Source organism: Fusarium solani (genome assembly GCF_023522795.1).
Source record: "Fusarium solani strain SB1 chromosome Unknown bctg00000002, whole genome shotgun sequence".
In the NCBI taxonomy this organism is placed as follows: Eukaryota; Fungi; Ascomycota; class Sordariomycetes; order Hypocreales; family Nectriaceae; genus Fusarium; species Fusarium solani.
In genome coordinates, this window is record NW_027072155.1 from 3,408,685 (window position 1) to 3,429,612 (window position 20,928).

The 20,928-nt window shown below is 53.8% G+C and overlaps 5 protein-coding genes across 5 annotated transcripts; 4 read left to right on the forward strand and 1 right to left on the reverse strand.

Annotated features, from left to right (window-relative positions):
- Nucleotides 1-179: 179 nt before the first annotated feature.
- On the forward strand, nucleotides 180-4,491 carry MRS44_005004 (uncharacterized protein; the record flags this gene model as incomplete). Its single annotated transcript, XM_046278312.2, has 6 exons — nucleotides 180-235; nucleotides 496-566; nucleotides 1,085-1,121; nucleotides 1,171-1,756; nucleotides 1,809-1,983; nucleotides 2,198-4,491. 6 exons carry the CDS (start codon nucleotides 180-182, stop codon nucleotides 4,489-4,491), a joined length of 3,219 nt encoding a protein of 1,072 aa, XP_046135839.2.
- A 176-nt stretch (nucleotides 4,492-4,667) lies between these two features.
- Nucleotides 4,668-6,017, forward strand: MRS44_005005 (uncharacterized protein; the record flags this gene model as incomplete). Its single annotated transcript, XM_065622409.1, has 2 exons — nucleotides 4,668-4,912; nucleotides 5,384-6,017. The coding sequence occupies 2 exons, from the start codon at nucleotides 4,668-4,670 to the stop codon at nucleotides 6,015-6,017; spliced, it is 879 nt and encodes a 292-aa protein (XP_065478481.1).
- A 1,784-nt stretch (nucleotides 6,018-7,801) lies between these two features.
- MRS44_005006 (uncharacterized protein) lies at nucleotides 7,802-9,220 on the forward strand (the record flags this gene model as incomplete). Its single annotated transcript, XM_046268664.2, has 2 exons — nucleotides 7,802-8,140; nucleotides 8,192-9,220. The coding sequence occupies 2 exons, from the start codon at nucleotides 7,802-7,804 to the stop codon at nucleotides 9,218-9,220; spliced, it is 1,368 nt and encodes a 455-aa protein (XP_046135837.1).
- Nucleotides 9,221-10,292: 1,072 nt separating this feature from the next.
- Nucleotides 10,293-11,948, reverse strand: MRS44_005007 (uncharacterized protein; the record flags this gene model as incomplete). The annotated part of the gene is made up of 3 exons (XM_065622410.1): nucleotides 10,293-10,671; nucleotides 10,726-11,503; nucleotides 11,573-11,948. The coding sequence occupies 3 exons, from the start codon at nucleotides 11,946-11,948 to the stop codon at nucleotides 10,293-10,295; spliced, it is 1,533 nt and encodes a 510-aa protein (XP_065478482.1).
- Nucleotides 11,949-17,367: 5,419 nt separating this feature from the next.
- On the forward strand, nucleotides 17,368-20,707 carry MRS44_005008 (uncharacterized protein; the record flags this gene model as incomplete). The annotated part of the gene is made up of 3 exons (XM_065622411.1): nucleotides 17,368-18,297; nucleotides 18,336-19,622; nucleotides 19,670-20,707. 3 exons carry the CDS (start codon nucleotides 17,368-17,370, stop codon nucleotides 20,705-20,707), a joined length of 3,255 nt encoding a protein of 1,084 aa, XP_065478483.1.
- Nucleotides 20,708-20,928: the final 221 nt, after the last annotated feature.

Sequence of the window (20,928 nt, forward strand, 5' to 3'; positions counted from 1 at the left end):
GTAGCACCCAGTTTGAACCTCTGTCCAGCACGGCGTACTCCATTCCCTCGCCCTGGCCATTGCACACCTTGCCCTACAATTGAGCCTGAATAGACCAAATAACCAAGACCGCCGGGAGAATATGAGGATGGACTGGCGGTGAAAAACTAATCAATATCAAGGATGAATACTGAGCATCGATGGCAACCCGGGATCAATCTGCTATGGTGCTTAAGGTTCAAGTGACCGAGAAGGGGTAAGTTATGGTGAGTAATATTGAAACACAAGATTAGAATAATCAAACAATTTTCCGAAGACTCGATTACTGTGATGTATAAAAGGTGCCGTGAACTATAGATGAATTCTCTGGTATTCCGATATGAACTGTGCATGATTTGGCGCCAGTTGACAACTCAGAAAACCCGGCTATGATTACCACGGGCGATTATCTAGAAGTCTCATAGGTATATGCGCTTCTATTGAATACTAAAGGATGCTATTCTGATACTTGGGAAGCTGTGATATCAGCCTTGCTGCCCCAACAGCACCCCCACCAGACCCGAGGCTCTTTTCTCCTTCACCCATCAGTAAGTATGAGGAGTCTCTAATTTGTTGTTGGCCTCTCTGCGCCATGTTTTACCGTAAGGCGGCTGGACTGCCTTGTCACCATCAACTGCAACCGCTATTGGTTCGTAATCCTGGTCGACTCGACACTTGGTAGAGTTTAGCTGACAGGCCCCGGGCGCATCGAGATGCGTCTCAACCCCTCTCATTGTGGCTTTTTCCCCCTTTTCCTCTTCTCTTTGTTTCCCTCTCTTGCAAGAATACCTCTAGAAGAAGCTAGTTCAATGGTGAGTGCCCAAGTTACAACTCACTATCACACACTATTGTCTGCCAAGAGTGGTCCCTACTAAACCTATACCTTGATCTCTAAAGGCTCAAAGAATCAGGCTACGGTTGCCTGAGTTGGAGCCAAGAGCCGGGTTTGGTTTAGTTTGGGCATAGATCTTGCAGATAACGGCGTCGAAACACCCATAATGAAACAAAGGGTTATTTGGAAGAGTTGCTGACCTGGAACTGTAGCCCTTGAGACAACTTTATCCAGACCCGGAAAAGACAGCGGAGGATGAGGCGATTGTTGAGTATGCACTAATAGTCCACATCCCACTGCCCATTTCTAACTCGTCCCAGCATCGTCGCAGTCCATGGACTGAACCCCCGGAGCAAACCCGACCAAGAGCATGCCTGGGACACATGGAGAACCCCAGCTGGTCCCGAAGGCAAGCTCTGGCTCCGTGACGAGCTCCCCAAAGAGCTACCCCACGCCCGCATCTTCCTGTACGAGTACAACTCGACAGCAGTATATGGAAAAGACCGCACCGCCTTTATCGACAAGGTGAATGCATTTCTCGAAGCCATGAGGATCGATAGGAGAAAGGCACCCCGGCGGCCATTGTTACTTCTGGGCCACAGTCTCGGAGGCCTCTTGATCAAGCAGGCCCTCATCAACGCCCATAACAACGAAAAGTATCAGGACATCAAGCTTGCCACACAAGGCCTCGCATTCTTTGCTACTCCCCACGATGGCGGAAGGCAGTCTCTTGTCAACATTGGTCAGGTCGCGGCAAAGATTGCACTGAACTTGGGCTTCCAGAAAGGCGACAACATCTTGGAGACACTAAAGGAGGGAAGCATGTTCAGCGACTTGATGCACGAGCATTGGAAGCAGCGCCTGTTGGAGTACCCCATCGTTTCATTCTGGGGAACGTTAGACAATGTACGCCCCATTTCTCCTGGGCTTGTCTGAAGCTTCACTAACCTCGACCTAGATCGTTCCGCGAGAGAGTACGTCATTTGGCCTACCGGGGAAGCACGAGAATGTTGTTTCGCTCCAGGCGAGCCACGGAGGTGTCTGCAAGTTCGGAGCAACTCAACAGGACCGGGATAACTTCAAGCTCGTCCAGACCAACATTCAAGACCTTTACGACAGTGCCATAGTGAATGGTGAGTTGGTCGCAGCCCCCAACCAAGACCCCATAGATAGAGCATTGGAAGATCGCATTGCTAGACTTAGGGAGGACTAGTCTGGGCGCTAATGCCCAAGTATCCTGAATTTCTGCGTTGTGCTTTTCAAGTGTATATAGATGACGGTATTGGAGAGTCCAGAATCATCAACACTATTCAGGACGAACTGGAGCCTCGCTGACTGGATGACTAGGGCCATGTCAATCTGAGCAAGATGTCGAGATGCAGAAAGCCGAGCGGGCTAAACGGGTTGAAAAGCTCCTGAGGGATTTGTACAAGTCCTCATATCGTGATGCCAAAGACAGAAACCCCCCGCGTGTTGAGGGCACCTGTGAATGGTTCACAAGCCATGATCGGTTTCAAGCATGGAAGGGCGGGGAAACCTGTGGCCTCCTCTGGGTTTCTGCAGACCCAGGATGCGGGAAATCCGTCCTGTCGAGATATTTGGTCGATGGCATCCTGCCAAGTTCAGCTTCTTCAACAACATGTTATTTCTTTTTCAAGGGCGATTTTGACGACCAAAAGAGTGCAGCCGGAGCTCTGTGCTGTCTCTTGTGGCAGCTCTTCAAAGAGAGGCCAGCCCTCTTGCAGGACTCCCTCCTCAAACAGTTTGGCGAAGATGGCGACAGGCTCCTCAATTCTTTTCGGGATCTTTGGCACATCTTGGTTTCGGTTTCAAACAATCATGAAAGCAGTCAAATTGTATGTGTCCTCGACGCACTCGATGAATGTGGCGAACACGATAGGCGCCTGCTGACCCAAACACTCAACGACTTCTATCTCAAAAAGGGCACTAAGACGAAACTCAAGTTTCTGGTGACAAGTCGTCCTTATGTCAACATCGAACAGAACTTTCACGACCTGCAAACAGAGCTCCCAACAATCCGCTTGCGGGGAGAGGACCAGTCCGAGTCGGATAAAATCGCGAGAGAGATTGATTTGGTCATCGAGGCCAGAATCACCCCACTGTGCAGGAAGCTCCAACTCGGTGAGCAAGGGGAGAAAGCCATGAGACACGAGTTGGGGAAGAGACCGAGCCGGACCTATCTCTGGGTCCATTTGGTCTTTGATATACTTGAATGCTATGCCGGCCATCCTTTCACGCAAATCGAGGACCATATCAGAAACATTCCTGCGACGGTAGAGGATGCATATGATAAGATTCTTTCAAGGAGCCCAGACAAGAACATGGCGAGGAAGCTGTTGCACATGGTTCTGGCGGCAAAAAGGCCACTGACATTGGAGGAAGTGGCCGCGGCAATGACTATCAGGAGGAATCATACCTTGTACAGCCAACTGAAGATAGAATCGAGAAGAACACTTCGTATCTGGGTTCGAGAACTCTGTGGTCTTTTCGTATCTATCGTCGACGACAAAATCTACCTCCTCCACCAGACAGCCACCGAATTCTTAGTGGAGAGAGTTGAGGATAGAGAATCTCAGAACGATCATTTGGAAGAAGACAATACCCGCTATGAATGGAGAGATTCATTTTCTCCTGGATCCTCAAACCTCATACTTGGGTCGGTTTGCGCACAGCTTCTTCTGTTTCCTGACGTTGTCGATGATGTTGGGGAACACTTTGGCGACCTCGTTTCGAAAAAACCCGAGTCACTCGAACCTTTGGACAAAAAGTACCCACTTCTTTCCTACTCTGTAGAGCACTGGGCCGCTCACCTTCGCGATGCGAGCAGCACCGAAGACCTCCCATTGAGCAACATGCTACGGCTATGCAGCGGGAGCTACTCAACATGTCTCGTTCAGGTGCCAAAACTCAGGGGGTACTCACGCTCTTACATGCGTGCCAAAGAGCTGACTGCTCTTGTTACCGCATCGATTCTAGGGCTTGAAGCTGTGACTCGACACCTGCTCAAACTGGAGTCTACTGATGCAAACGAAGGGGACCCTATCTTTAAATTACCTCCCTTATCATGGGCTGTGATGGGTGGTCACAGGGCGGTATTTGACACGTTTATTGAGGCAGAGGCACGTTGTCAGGAGATAGTACATCGCCTGAAGCGCCTTTTTAGCGGCTGGGGGCCCTATATTGATCCTGACGCCAGGAACAAGGACTTCATGTTCAGCCCTTTCCGGATGAGCTGTACCAGGCGCAAGGGCCATACTACACCCCTGGGATGGGCCGTTTGTTACGGGGAAGCATACATGGTTGAAAGGCTTTTAGCAACTCATCGTGTGGCTATTTCAAATGAGATGTTGTGCGAGGCTGCCAAGAACGATTATGAGGGTATCATGAGAGCACTGCTTGCCACTGGCCGAGCAACAGTCGACTGCAGGGACTCTCAAAAGAGGACGCCACTGACCTATGCCGCCGAATATGGGCGTGAAAAGGTCGTACAACAGCTACTTGCGACAGGAAAAGCCGATGTCAATTCTATGGATCGATTTGGGAAGACACCACTACATCATGCGGTCCGGGAGGGCCACGAGGGAGTTGTTCGGCAGCTTCTCGCCATGAACGGATGCTAGCATGAAGGACCTATGCGGACAAACACCGTTGTTCGCTGCTGCTTCTAGGGGGCGGGAGGTATGCACCAACCAGCTTTTTGCTGTGAGCAGCATCGATGTCGAGACAAAAAAAAAAAAAAATAGGTAACGAGGGCAGGACACCACTCGCACTTGCCGCTAGGCGTGGTATGTAGAACATGCTGAGGGACTTGCTGGCCGCAGACAGGGTGGACGTGAATGCGATCGATCGTGACGGTCAGATGATTTTGGCCAAAGCAATTGAGGGGATGGACCATGGTACCATCGAGGCTCTGTTTGAAACTGGCCGCGTTATCATCACCCCTGACTGCTGGAGATCCGTCCATTGGTGGCGTCGTCAGAGATATTTCTGTGGCGACGATATTGATTGGATTACAGAGAAGTTGAACACCTATAAACCTAGGTAGGTAGATGTGAGGTTGTGAGGGTGAGGTTTCGTGGTTCCACGTGATCTGAATCGGAGTACCTATCTTTGGCGTGCAGACGCCTGGTGCCTGAGAAAGAGATGCTGGGATACACTTAACACTAGATATCATGGTCCTCATTTGCCTCGGCTTCTCAAAAGACTGTTGCTCGTATCATCACCTCCTTCCCAACTACCTCACGCCTTCTGTTTTCATCAGGGGGTTTGTGTGCGCCAGGCTTGCAAGAATTCGACAGAAGGGAGCATGTAGTAACATTTAGAAAGTACGGGCGACTGATGCTCATGGCCATAGGTATCTCTCAAGGCCTTGGTTCTCCTCATGGAAACTCAAGACCAAACACCATCAAGTCTAGAGCGAGCATTATCAACACCACACCAAACATCACCAACCATGGCTCCACCCAAGATCGAGTTCAGTTACTAGGACTTTCACGATGGTGAGTTGACCAGTGCCATCGTTGTTCTGTACCCGGTGCTGAGTTTGCTAGCTCTCCAAGCTTTGGATGCCGAGATTGCCAAATCAGAGGACCTCAAGACAGACGCGCCTCTCAAGCTGGTGTCCTCGGGCGGATTCGTGGCCGTCGACATGCTAGGCACTCGCGAGATGACCACAGAGATCGACTACATCCTCAACCCCGATTCTCCCGACCCCGGGAAGCTTAGGCGGGAGCTCTACAGAGCCATCGTACATGTGGCACGGAGTCACAACATCTCTCGAGGCTGGATAAGGAACATAGAGTCATTGGTACAGGGGGGTGACAACGAAAAGCAGCGTCTTGTTCGCGATTCCATCTCGCAGGACATCGCTCTCTGGCGGGGAGCCAACCTGACTATCTACGCCGTGGAGTGGCATTGGGCTCTGGCCCACAAGTTAAAGATGATGGAGAATGGGAGAGAGGCCGATACACGCGACGCAGTTGCCATCCTGAGCGAGCTATACATGGTCTGTCAGGGCCCTATTCCCCGGAATATCATCCAGTCTTGGGACAACCTCGTCCACGCGCCAATCAAGGACTCGGCCATTGACGTTCTCGCTGCCGCATTCCTTGCGCGGTATGGATATGTCGGCGTCGATAAAGCCTAGGAGATTCCTTGACGATAATAGTTTGTTTTCTTGGGAGTCTTTCCGAACAGCGTCGGTACAGATGGTCCACCAATGTTGGTCCTTCTCCTCAATGAGTGGGTTTGAATTTGGGCAGCTTCTCTTTCTCGATAGTAGCGCCACAGACAATATTAGAGTTCCATTAAGCAAGCCTGACCCGACTGTGATTGGTGTACAGAGCCAAGATCATTGGTGAGATCCTTGGCTATGGACTGTAATGCTTGCCGCGTATTTCGATGAATGACATGACTCGGGAGCTTGGCATATTGTGCTTGGCCGCGGAATAGGCGTGACTCGGCTGAATGAGCTCTCCCATTGGCTTGCAAGTTGAATTGTTCTGGGTGTCGGTGCATGAATTTCTATCAACACTGAGGTGTCCTTGACATGTACGGAGATAGCTCGAAAGTATTGTTCACACAGGGGGTTCTAGCCTTATAGAGACAATTGATTGATAATATATGGACATCAATTGAAACTTGGAGACTATAGTTCGAAGTGCTCGGCATTAATTCAACTCTTCAATAGGCAGTGTCACCTTGGACTTCGCTTGGACAGAAGACGCCGTATATTCGGCCGAGAGATGAGCAGTCACTTTCATTTTCCATGACCGCAATTGCCGATCGACTACCGACTAATGTGACATCAGGATCCAGGGTAGACATGGGGCTTTGGGTGAAAGATCGACACTCTTGATGCATCTCTTGGAAGTGGGGTTACAAATCCCGATGTTCGTTCCAGATCATCCAGAGACAATCCCGGCCATGATCGAACCCCATGACATGGGGGAATGGGATGACTTAGAGTTATTCAGGTCAAGCATAAACTTCAACCAGTAATCAGCTCGGCCACAGTCAAACGCCCGTAACAGCTGGCACTCTACCATTGTCCAGCCAGCCATAGACCTCGGGGGGTCGACCGATGGCTTGGCCCTAGACCCCTGGGCAAAGGTCCATATTCCTTCCCCCAGACGACGAGAATGGGCTTGGCTGTTGATCCATGCTCGCGGGTTCCTGCGTGCGGGTTTCCATTGCAGACATGTGGACCTGAGACAGGAATGTTAATGGGGCGTCTAGACTGCTGAGCTTACCCCGACACAGAAGAACAAACGAGCCCAACTCTAACGAGAACCCTGACCTTGCTTCTTTTCCATTTCCGGTCATCCAAAATCCCCTACTGGCCCGACTCTGGGACTGAGTGTTCCTGGACCCTGACAGCTTCGTGGGAGGGCGTCATGATGGCGTACACCATACCGATCAATAGCGCGGCCACGATCCCACGAAGCCGGATCAACACGTTTGCCCATCAAACTACGCAACCCGAGGAATGCACCAGACCCCATCCTCCGAGCCGCACCCTACCCATTGGAGAGGAATCTTCCGTCGAGCTTGCGTACATGTCCGATAGAGTCTCGGTCCTCGCGTTGGCGCCTCCATTCTCAGACACCACTTGTCTCTGCCCTTCCCGCGTGCAAATCCTCCGTCGGTGGTGGCGAGCTGCTCCGGTATTTGGACTACGACGGGCGTTTTCTTGTCTTCCAAAGAGGCATGGTTGATGACGCCTCTTCAGGGTCTCGCCCGAGAACCTGGGTGAACGCAGACGCTGTCTCTGATAGCTGTGATAGCTCCAATAGCTGTGTCTCAACTTGTATATAACTGCTCTTTGATGCTTCCCAACTGAGACTCTCTCTATCCAACTCACCCACACCTTCATTCCCTCTCTTTCCTTCCTTCCTTCCCTTTCCTTCTCTTCAATCCTTACCATTCATTATGGTCAACTTCAAGAACTTCGCCATCGTGGCGACCACACTCCTTGGCTGCGTAGTAGCAGCTCCAGCTCCAGCTTCTTCCTCTTCTTCTTCTTCTTCTTCCTCCACTGGCCCCAGCGATATCATTCCCGGCAGTTACATCATCACCCTGAAGCCCGAGATCAAGGTCGCCAAGGTCAAGGCCCACATCAAGTGGGTTAAGGACGTCCACAAGCGCAGTCTCCACAAGCGCGACGGCGACAACGGCATCGAGAAGACATATGACAACGAGGCTGGCTTCCATGCCTACTCTGGTACCTTCGATGCCTCCACCATCAAGGAGATTAAGAAGAGCCCCGACGTGAGTGCGACAATGACCCAGTTCTGAGACAGTGACTAACATGCCTGCTAGGTCATAGCCGTTGAGCCTGATCGTCTCGTGAAGCTCACATGGAACCCTCAGGTCGGAGAGCCTAGCGAGAACAACCAATTCGGAGAGCGAGACCATGTTGAGGGTCATGAGGGTGAGGACGAGACCACCGAGGACACTCACCTCTCCAAGCGATCCGAGACCAACCAAAAGACTGCTACTTGGGGTCTCGGAACCATCTCGCACCGCGCCAAGGGCTACAAGAACTACCTCTACGACTCTGACGCCGGCATCGAGTCCTACGCCTACGTCGTTGACAGCGGTGTCCGCGCCACTCACAAGGACTTTGGCGGTCGCGTCAAGCAGGTCTGGACTGCCTTCAAGAAGGACCACACTGACCGCCTGGGCCACGGCACTCACGTCGCCGGAACCATCGCCGGCAAGACCTACGGTGTCGCCAAGAAGGCTCAGGTCCTAGCCGTCAAGGTGTTCCAGGGCGAGTCTGCTGAGCTGTCCGTCATCCTCTCGGGCATCAACTGGGCCGTCAACGACGTTGTCACCAAAGGCCGACAGGAATTCGCCGTCATCAACCTGTCCCTGGGTATCGACGCCCCCTCGGCCTCTCTCAACAAGGTCGTTGAGAACGCAGTCAAGGCCGGAGTCATCACCGTCGTCGCCTCCGGAAACGCGGCCATGGACACGGCCGAGACCTCTCCAGGCTCCGTCGCAAACGCCATCACGGTCGGCGCCATCGACAGCAACTGGAAGGTTGCCAGCTTCTCCAACTACGGTAGCCTCGTCGACATCCTTGCCCCCGGTGTTGGTGTCGTCTCTTGCTCGTGGAAGTCCGACACTGGCACTGCTGTCGAGAATGGCACCTCCATGGCTGCTCCTCACGTTGCCGGCCTCGTCCTCTACGCTCAGTCCATCGAGGGCATCTTTGGCGTCACAGAGACTTCAAATTGGCTCAAGACGGTTGCCACGTCTGGCAAGATCACTGGCAACCTCCGAGGCACGAAGAACTTGATCGCTAACAACAACAACTACCTCCAAAGGAAGATCAAGGTCTGAGGCAGTCCGCCGATAAGAGACGGCATCTAAGAGATAAAGGTGGAGGGGCATGGGCATACAGCAAGCAAGCAAGCAAGCATGCATAACAGGGTCATAGACGGGCGCAACGGGGTCATTTACTGCATTTTCTTTTTTCCTACTTTTTCTGGGTATTTCATTTTGGTCTCTCGTTTTCGGATCTGGGTCTTCAAATGTCCTTCACTTCACCATATACTTGAATCAATCAATGGGTGACTTGCATGAAACCATGCAACTTCAACGTCCTTATCTCTCTCTGTCCCTGCTCGTGAACATTGTCTCGAGGATGTGATCGTTGGCCCTCGTCTCGCCAATATCACACATGCACCTTGAATCCGTGCATTTCGTTTATCCAGCCACAGTTGCAAAGTTCTTAGCAACCACATCAGAGCATCGGCGTGTGTCCTAATGGGGCAGGTCAGTAGAAAACTAGGTGTGTTGCCTCCAAGCTTATCGGAGACAAGAAAGCCGGGGTAAATAGGCCGCGCAACTGATAAAATTAACCCAGAAAACGTGGCCTCCCTCATGCCGTGGTGCGCACTCTATCCGAGCATGCCGAGCCCCCATGACAAGGGTCCATAAGTCTGGGCAAGATAAGAAGCAGCCTTGGCCCTCGATTTTCTGTCCCCCAAATACCATCCAAAAGGAACTGCCGACTTGATCCTTCGAACGCCCTCTTATCTCTTGGAAGCGTCATGTCACGTCACAGCGAGTGCAACCATGTCGGTACTTTGCATGCTTGGCATCCGGGGTCGATTCAGCCAAGCTTCGTCCAGCTCCGAGCAGGGATCATGGCGACCAGCTCTTGATCAAAAGCCAAGCCTTCGGCCACCAACTCGTTTTCTTGGCTGTTGATTCTACATCTCAGTTGTCACATTTGCTTTGCACCCTTGATCGTCACTTCAAGCAAGCCATTCGTTCATCATCAATCAATGGGTTTGTCTTGTCATTCAGTTCCAACTACTCTGGTTGGTAATACGAAAAACGATTACGCTTCAACGCCGGGCATTACACTCTCCATACGTGGATATACACAATTCAAGTCATTTACATCTTAGACCCTGTTGGAGGCGTCCTTCTCCTTCATATCAGCCTCACGGGACTCCTCCTCAACCACCTCAGGAGGGTCCTCAATTCCAGTCATCTTGTAGACGATCATACCGGCGAAAAGATCGCCAGAGACGTTGACGGCGGTACGGAAACGGTCGAGGAACCAATCGATGGCCACGATGACGGCGTACATGCCAGTCAGCTCGACGTTGACCGAGCGGGCAATCATGATGGAAAGGACCAGCGAGGCCGAAGGGATGGGGCTAACACCGATCGAAGCCAGGGTCGACAGCAGGGCCACGATGATGTAGTCAACAGGGCCCAGTTTGATACCCTGAGTGGCAGCCAAGAATGTGACAGCTGCGGGGAGGTAGATGGCGGTACTATCATCCAGGTCAGTTTCTATTTTGTGAGATGCAGAGTGCGTTGCAACTTACCCGTCCATGTTGATCAGGCAACCCAGGGGGCAGGCGAACTTGTAGATAGTGGCAGGGATGCCTCGCTCCTTGGCGCATCGAAGCGTCACAGGCAGAGTGGCGGCAGACGAAGCAGAACCCCAGGCAGTCACCCAGGCAGGAGAGATCTTGATCCAGTACGAGTAGGCGTTCATCCTGGTAAAGGTGAAGAAGATGATAGGGACGATGACCAGGATGTGGATGAGCATGGTGGAGAGGGTACCGCCGATGAGGAGACCCAGGTTCAGACCAATCTCGCCGATGTCGAGCTTCATCAGGTTGGGCAGGATCAGGAAGAAGACACCGATGGGGGCCATCTTGATGAGCCAGGTGATGATCTTGGTGATCATGCGCTCGATCTCCTCAGTGACGCGGATGATGGGGGACTGAGGGCTCTCGATGAGGTATCCCACAATGATGGCAGTGATGATGATGGCGAGCAGCTGGTCGTTGGCCATGGCACCCACGACGTTGGAGGGGATGAAAGACTGGAACATCTCAAGGACGACTTGGTGGACGGGTCGTTCCGAGGTGTCAACCGATGACTCCTCCTCATCATCCATCCTGAGAGACTCTTCGCCGACCTCCTTGAACTGGTGGGCCCAAACCAGACCCATCATCAAGCATGAGAGGGTAATGGAGATGAGGGTGGTGATGATGTAGTATCCGACAACCCACTTGGCAAGCAGAGAGCCGCCTTCGGACATCTCTCGAAGTCTCGTTACAGCGAGCAACATGGAACAGACGATCAGGGGAAGGACTATGGGCTGGTCAGTTGCTTATCCTTGGAGAGCCGGTGGCTAACGGGTGTAGGACCCAGGAGACTTACCAACAGCCTTGAGGGATCGGAGCCAGAGGTCACCGGGGATGGAGATGATGACACGAGCAGCATCAGGGACCTTCTCGACCTGGGTGGTGACGACGAGGCCGATGGCAATGGCAAGGAGAGCGGCGCTGATGATCTGAAGAGCCGATCCGGGCTCCTTGATGCTGTACCACCAAGGCCTCTTGACCTCGTGCTCCTCAGTCTGGACGGCAGCGACGTCAGGGCCAGAGTTGGCCCCATCATCGGAGCTGGCCTTCTTGTTTCTGTGCCACCATTGCTTCTTGGAGGGTTGCTCCTCAGCGGCGACGGTTGGGTTGGAGTTGGTTCGCACCGGCTGGGTTTCAGTCCCGGAGATATCCTTGGACTCTGGGGCCGACATTGCTGCAAAGACTTGCTCGACTTGGGTGTAACTGACGAACGAGAACAGAACAGTTGACTGACTGAATGGACTGATAGGAGGTGGAAGAGCACACGAGAGGAAAGGAGCAGACTCGAAGGGCTTCTCCGTCAAGCTTTATAGCCCATCCTGACCCCCTCTTCGCCAAGACGGCGAAGCTCTGTGGGAGCAGATGTTATGGGTCATCCAGAGACATTGGCATCCATCCATGGCAAGGACAGAAACAACGGGGGGTGCACGCACGGGTGACGCGCCCAGTCGGCGGATCAGTCTCCAGAATGAGTAGCGATGCGACACAACGAGAGAGCTTGGCTTGGCCTACTGGGAGGGGAAGGTTACGAGATTTCTCTCGAGCGCCAAGACGAACAAGCATCAGGCAAGCAACAGTCACGGTCAAGGGCTCTGGTGTAGGTCTGGCGTCTGGGCATGACGAACAAACGTTGGTCCGCCGGCTCGGGTAAGCCGAACCAGAGAAGCTCGTTGGCAGACCATGTGGAGAGCACCTGTTGATGAGACTCTGGATTTGCCCGAGGAGGCGACGATGCCAAGAGAAAAGGCGCGCAGACGAGTCGTTTGAGAGAGAGGGCCAAGACTCGAGGCAGCCGTCCAGCCCATAGCATGTTGTACCTCGACCCCAAGCCAAGACGCCATGGACGGCCAAGTACCATGGATGATGGCGGAGAAGGAGGGAAGGACCAGGTCCCACGTCGCAACAGCAGAGAGATAGGGAGGGACTGCACGGACGGGGGATCCAGTATTCCTGTTTATCTGGCTGGGCATTCTTAGCATGCAGGAGAGAGTTGGTGAAGTTGCAGTTGCAGTGCCGCGAATCTCTAGATGTTGCTGGCGCTGGCGCTTGTGCAGCCGCTGCCGCTGAGGCTAAGGCTGAGAGATAGAGAGATAAACAAGAGCCTCCTCCGCCTGCTGGGCTGAACCAAGCTAGGGTCACAGAGGCCGGGCTGTGTGTGTGCGAGCGGGCGGGAGGGCGCCTCGCCGTGAGGGAAATAACCATGGAAGGCCGGCAGATCTCAAGGTTAGGGGGCATCGACGGGAGACGCCACAGAGTCAGCGGTGGCGTGTTGAGTGCCGTGCCATTGGTCGGACCTGCCAAAACGAGGCCGCGCTGGCTGCTGCAACCAAAGCGGAAGCTGACTAACGGCATTGCTAGTCACTGACCTTATCCTCTCACCTTATCTCGACCGCCTTCTTGAGACACACGACACACACAAACCAACCGGCATTCATTGTAGAGAGCTTGCTTGTCAGTCTCACCACCGTGTACCTCGTGCCACTTCCCAAGAACAGACGAAACCCCTGCGGACCCTTGAAGGATCCAGGACGTTCCTTCTGCTACGTAGCAGCCGGGTCGATCGATGGACGGATGCCAGTGTCTTCTATGCAGCACCCACATCCACATAGAAGCTTACCGTCAACGGCGGCGAGGCAAACCAGCGGTCGCCAGAAAGCCTGTGATGACCATGCCTGCAATGCACCTCGTGCAAACGACGCCCGGGGTCTCTCCCTCGAGTGGACCCGCCATCCGTCGTTACCCCCTGGGGGTGGAACCCTTGGAAACCCTAACGAACCCCGGCATCATTTCCTCGCTCGCAACCGTCCACGGGGGTTGGACTTGAATGGGGGTCATTGCCTTTAATCGCGCTGTGATGGGGCCTGGTCAGGGACAGGACATTGCTCTCATCCTCCCCGATTGGCACGGCGGCTAATCCTCACCTCGGGGTACGTATTCGTCTCTCTCTCCCACATCGCGCTCCTGACCTTAACTTCGGGGACCCTCCGGTGTACACTGTGCTGCAAGTACTTACCCAGGAGAGCATCGCCAGCCGCAGGGTGGATGTCTTGTGGGTATCTCTTGAGTTGTACAATGCTTATGCGCCATTGACCTGTTTATTCGACATCACGAGTATTATTTGCCGCTCCATTGACAGTCCTGTGGGCCCGGGGCCGTGGGCTGTCTCGTTGTCTGGTGTCAGCTTTTCCATATTGACCGGCTTCAAATCTGGTTTTTGCCTCGAGCTACAGAGGATCCAACATGGGAATTGCAGACGGCTGAGTCAAGTTGACGCCCGATGATGGTGGCAGCGTCAGGAGATAACCGGGCATCGCGACGCCATCCCGTCACCTCTTGCGGCTCAATGGCATTGGATGAACTGCGAAACGCCAAACGAACTGCTGCAGCTAAAATCGGCAGAGGCCTTCTCGTCTGCTCGACATCCAATGCAGACTAGGACATGCAGCCGTCGTCCGCAGACTAATAGGCTCTAGCAAGGGTAAGGAGCCGACTTCCAGCAGTTCTGGAACAGGCCCAGAAGAACGGTCGCGCCTTGTAATGACAACAAGGCGAAGTTGACTAGGGAATGTGCAAGCTTATGTTAAGCTTCCGAAATTCACCCCGGGGAATAATCGCCAGGATTGCCATATGCACTGCACCTCGTTCCGCGCTTGCTATTAAAAACGAGGGATATTCGGTTGTTGTCTTATTCCCCATCAGCCTATCCATCTACGGCTGAACGCCCGGACGATCCTGCGGCCAACGTCCATACGGAGGAGACCCTCCTGCACCAGTAAACGACCCATTTCGCCATCGGGGCGGCCTGGCCTCTGCACCTTTAAACAGTCGACGCTCCCCGCCGAATACTGAGTTATTACGTTTTCGAATCCACCTCTGCCCGCTGAATAGAGTAAGTCAAGAAGCTCAGTCGGACTATACGCCCTGTTATCGTTTAACTTTCGAGTCCGTGTTGGCGCCTCGTCTCATCCTGCGGAGAAAGTATCCACGCTGTAATCTTGCCGTCCTCAAATCGACTCGGAATGGGTCACTTATCTCGACAAGTCTGACCTCGATACCCTTGCAAACACCCAGGACACGCCGAGAGGAACTCATACAGCCGATCTATCTAGAGAGACAGAAGTAGCCATCTCGTTTGTGGAGAGCCGGTAGCCTTGGCGGATGGAGATTGGAGCTGACCATGCCACAACAGGCAAGTGGAAAAGTCTTGGAAGCCGCATGGAAACTCTGAGAGGGGGGAACGCCTCATGATTTGGAGTTGGGGTCTTGGTATTGGGGTCAGCTCTACGTGGTTGTCTCTTTGGAGGAGGTGATATCAACCATGTCAGCAAGGTTTGCAGGGACTTCTTGGGGATGCTCAAGGATTCCCAAAGGAATTCAAGGATTCACAAGACAATCCCAGTCCGCCTGTAACCGCCGCTGGCCTTTTCTGGCCCTTTCGCCCCTCCCCCAGACCAAGGCCAAGTCTCTATTATGCAATTGATTCGATCCCCCACAACCAACAGATGAGAGCATCTTCTTCCCCCAGAGTTGGTACGTAATGGAATGATAAGGCCTCCGCATTTGCGGGCGAGAAGGCCTGTTCCCAAGTACGCTCGGATGGTGAAGGGGAGGAAGCTGTTCGATTATTATCGCGATGGCTCTCGAGGCTCGCCTAATACCTGGACGATCGACCATTATAGGTGGCCCAAACATAGGTACTTGTGTGGGCATGGCATGTCTCGCGGCTGCGGCAGTCCGAATCCACCAGAAATGTCCGGTGAATGGGTCCTGGAGCCAGGCCCTGTCCGGCATCCTATTTTCCGCTCCGCTGGCCATGTTGTGTGTGTGCGTCCGAGGCGGAACCGTACCTAGGGATGCAATCACGCGTGCTGACTCGAGCTGTGGCACATTGCGATGGGGAAGACGCCATCGAGTGCGACGCACCACCTGATCCTGTCCCATCCGCCTGGTCGACCTAGCAGTTTCAGCCGGACCTGTTGGTCGGATCATGTTTTGTCAACTGGTTGGAGTCGACACTCTGGCTGACGAGTTCTGGAATCCTTGGCTAAACTCAGGTAGTTTGGTTTCCGCTGTTTCGCCTTGACAAACTCTGGCCGATCTTGCTGCTCAAACCTCCTGTTTCTGTTGCACATAATTATCAACAGAATACGGACTTGGGCCTCCGCTAAACAGCAAAGGCGGTGCAGCTCCCTGTGCTGGATGGTTCATGCCGATCGGTTCGACAAGGCACCGAAATTGAGGCTCAAGCTCGTGTCAAGTTTGGCGGGATTCCGCTCCCTAGCATCGGTATTGCCTACATGCGGATGCGACTCTGTTGTTTGTTGATCGAATTTCGGCAGCACGAGGACAATGCGTGCAACGTTGGTTCGCGGGAATTCATTCGGGCGCATGATGCATGAATCACTGCGACAAGGACGCTCTTCTACGGTTACGAATTGATTCGGGTGCCGTCGTGTAGGCGCCTTTGAGTCTTTTGCCTTGTCATGGTGAGACTCGCTACAATTGCGGTCTGTGTCCATGAAATACCATCACCTTGATGAGACCGGGCAGAGTCGGAAGCAGAAAGCCGGGTTTAGGTCACGTGATAGGTGTTTCCGCTCTCGCACGTGATGTACACCTCACTACTCCCGCCCCGCCCCGCCCCGACGAGGAGGATGGCTCCCGCTCGCTCATACTATCAACAGGTCATAATCAAGTTGAGGAATGACTCCATGTTGAGGCCCTCACGACCCCTCAGATGGCAACCCCTCACATGCATCTACTTGCCAAGTCACTACCAACAATGAGCCATGGCCAGATGTTGTCTTGGCCTGCTTCTCGGCTTCCGTCACCCGCCACTCTTATCTGGAAGCATCCGTCTTGGCTGAGAGATGTGCATTTGATGACCAACAGCGCCGCACAAAGAGCGCAAAAGCATCATCATGGTGCCTTGGCTTATTGATTGTCGAATTACATGGACCTCCAAAAACGCCTCCGCACAAAGAGCGCAACTGGACCCTGTTGACGCTTAACCTGTTTTGGCCAGCTGCTTGACTTCCCGCCACCAAACGTCTCCACGGGCGCCATTCACTGGGAGGCTCACCGATGGCTCACGGCAGGTTCAATGCATCGCAGGACGGCAGATGCGTTGGATTTCCAACGGGAAGAATGCAGATTTCAACGTCTATTCAGTGGGCCATGGCGAAAACCGATCATCCACAGGCCGTTTGTTTTGTCATCAGCCAACAATGAGATTGGTGATGAAATTTCTGGTGTCACTAACCCTGCACCGCTAGTTGCAAGCCATCATCATGACAGCTCCAGATTTGCGAGATTTGTGCGGATTTTGATCACGAATGCCAGATGTTAAATATTCGCCTCTGGAAGCTGCTGGAGGGAGGAAGGAACTCTCGACTATCCATCTACACCATTTAATTCCAACCATCACTTGTTTTCTGTCCTGAAAAGACCATCTCGCTGCTCTTCGCTCAGTATCGTCGGGCAGGTGAATCATCCTTACTAGCATTTTCACTACACGCCTGAACCAATCACATTCAGAGCTTCCATCGCAACAACACAGCAACCTCTCAGGTGTGAGAGACATCAACAAAGATGGCGCCTACAGACGTTGTCACGACTTCCTATCTACTGGGCAACCTTCACTGCCCGTCATGTGTCACCTTGATCCGTTCACTCCTCCACGAGACTTACGGCGACAATGTGCTCTGGGTATCTCCAAACCTCGTCACCTCGGTGGTGACGGTCGAACACAAGGACAACACTCCAGCTTCGGTACGCAACATGGAAAAGACCCTCGAAGATGTCGGCTTCGAGGTGTGTGGCGTAAACACCACTGCGAGCTCCTCTATTGATCTATACCGCACATCTCAAGTTGACCTTGGCGAGAGCAGCCGCGCCATGGAGCACCCCAGCGGGTTCATCGACTCCTTCTTCCAGCTCTGGCGTCCTAAGCCATCGCCCTCAGCTGCAGAGGCGGCCCGGGCAGCTCACCTCGAGAACTGCGAAGTATGCAGATCCGAAGCAATCGGCCAAGATGTGGAACGCTACGAAAAGGGGAAACTGGCTCGCATCTCCTCCAAGACATCCGATACTTCCACAAAACACTCCTCCCTGCCTTATCCTCTTCAAAAAGTGGTCACGGACACGGCTCCCTCTTCGCTGTGGCGAGTGACTCTCTCAGTCGGCGGCATGACCTGCGCTGTCTGTGTCAACACCATCACCGAGGAGATCCAAAAATACCCCTGGATCTCAAAAGTTGTTGTCAACTTGGTATCCAACAGCGCTACTGTCGATTACACTGATGGCGATCGGACACAAGACATCGTCGACGCCATCGAAGACCTGGGATACGACGCTGCAATCGATCAAGTTGTCAACCTGGAGGAACAGAAGCAATCCGCAGACGAACGCGAGGTCGAGATCCGTGTCGACGGCATCTTCTGCTCGAGGTGCCCAGATCGAATTATCACAACTCTAAAGGGTCTTGCGCCAGACCGACTCCAGATTTACCAGGAACCTACCGTTAAGAACCCCATTGTCAGGATTCGATATACCCCAAGGCGCCAGAGTTCACGGTGAGACACATTCTCCAAGCCATTGAAGCAGCGGACGAGGCTCTCAAGGCATCCATCTACCACCCCCCTACCCTCGAGGAGCGGTCTAGGGCTATCAGAGCCAAGCACCAGCGCGCTCTGGTGTACCGTGAAATCCTTACCATCATCTTTGCCATACCTACCTTCGTTTTGGGTATCGTCTACATGAGCCTCCTGCCCAACTCGAACCACGGAAAGATGTACCTGATGAGACCGTGGACCTCTGGACTCAGCCGCCTTGATATCGCCCTGTTCATCCTTGCCACACCTGTCTACTTTTTCGCCGCCGACGTCTTCCATGTTAGGGCCATCAAAGAGGTGCGAACTATGTGGCGCTCGGGTAGCCGCATGCCTGTGATACAGCGTTTCTATCGATTCGGCAGCATGAACATGCTTGTTTCTCTGGGAACCAGCATAGCCTACTTCTCTTCGGTGGCACAGATGATTGCTGCGGCTACCACGAGCAGACATCACCAAGGTTCCGGTGCCGAGATGTACTTTGACTCGGTTGTCTTTCTGACCATGTTCCTTCTCGCGGGCAGACTCATCGAGGGATACAGCAAATCCAAGACTGGTGACGCGGTAGAGATGCTGGGCAAACTTCGTCCAACAACAGCCCTTCTTGTTGAGAAGGACAAGGCCGGACTTCAGACGACCACAACCGTCCCTGTCGACCAACTTGACACTGGCGATATCATTCGCATCCCTCACGGCGCATCCCCAGCTGCGGATGGCATCATCGTCACGGGAGATACCAACTTTGATGAGTCGAGTCTCACTGGCGAATCACGCCTTATCAAGAAGGCGGAAGGAGACCAGGTCTTTGCTGGAACTATCAACAAGTCGTCTGCCATCACTGTGCGTGTCACTGGCACGTCAGGGAAGTCCATGTTGGATCAGATTGTCCAGGTCGTCCGAGAAGGCCAAACCAAGCGAGCACCCATTGAGCAGATCGCCGACCTCCTGACCACCTACTTTGTTCCCGTCATCACACTGGTTGCCATCCTCACCTGGGTTGTCTGGATGGTTGTCGGTTTCTCGAATGCCGTCCCAGATCACAAGGCAGAATCGTCAGGCGGCTGGGTTGTCTTTGCCCTTCAGTTTGCCATTGCCGTCTTCGTCGTCGCTTGCCCCTGTGGACTGGCCCTGGCAGCCCCGACAGCCATCTTTGTAGGCGGCGGAATCGCGGCTAAGCACGGTATCCTTGCCAAGGGTGGTGGTGAGGCGTTTGAGAAGGCAAGCAAGATTGATTGCGTCGTCTTTGACAAGACGGGTACCCTCACTGAGGGGGAGAGCCACAGATCACCGACGCTGCCGTCTTCCCGGATGGTTCGGCCGACGAGAAGGAACGAGGAGCTCTGATGTCGGCTCTCAAGGCCGTCGAGGAGAGCAGCAGCCATCCAATTGCCAAGGCCATCGTTTCGTTCTGCGGAGCCGACTCACAGGCTGCCGATGTTGAGGGCCTGGAGGAGTTGCCTGGAAGGGGCATGAAGGCCTCGTACAAAGGCACCGACAACCAGCAAAGTGGCATTATCGTCGGGAACGAGCTCCTCATGCAGGATTTCTCCGTGGTTATCTCGGGTCGTGTTTCTTCGCTCCTCCAGACCTGGAAGACCGAGGCCAAGTCTGTCGCCCTGGTCGCCACCAAGCCCTCGGCCGGTGACACCTGGACCCTCGTCGCCGCGCTCTCCATCTCCGACCCGATCCGTCGTGAAGCCGTCGCGGTGATCCGGGCCCTGACGGCGCGCGGAACCCAAGTCTGGATGCTCTCCGGTGACAACGTAACTACCGCCCGCGCGGTGGCGCAGCGCGTAGGGATCCCAGCCTCCAACGTGTTTGCAGAGGTGCTTCCGTCAGACAAGGCGGCCAAGATAGCGTCGCTCCAAGCCTCTCTCCACGCACGCGGCTCGACGACGCGGCGGGCCATGATCGCCATGGTGGGCGACGGCATCAACGACTCCCCCGCGCTCACAACTGCCGACGTGGGCATCGCCATCGGGTCCGGCAGCGACGTGGCCATCAGCAGCGCCGCCTTTGTGCTCGCGACGTCTCATCTCGCCGCCGTCGTCACGCTCCTCGACCTCAGCCGTGCCGTGTTCCGACGTATCCGCGTCAACTTTGCCTGGGCCGTCGTGTACAACATGATTGCGGTGCCCGTCGCCGCCGGCTGCCTGTACCCCATCACGACGGGGGACGGGAGTCACATCAAGTTGGACCCGGTGTGGGCGGCGCTGGCCATGGCCCTGTCAAGCATCAGCGTTGTGTTGAGCAGTCTGAGTCTTCGGACGGTGATCCCAGGGGTTGGATTTCGGCATCGGGAGGTTGAAGTTGATGAGTGAGCGATGGCGATGATGCATGCAGCAGGCATTTTCTAGTGTAATAAGCCCTTAATTGTAATTGAATAATCCGGCCCCCAAAAGAAGAGATAGATACCCCGGGGCCTTCCCCTGTCAATCAAGATGCACAGCTTACTGTTGTTTCTCCAAGATGCGTGCGTGATACGACCGTTGAGGAAACGTCCGCCATGCAGTCACCAAGATATATCCCGATACAGCCAATA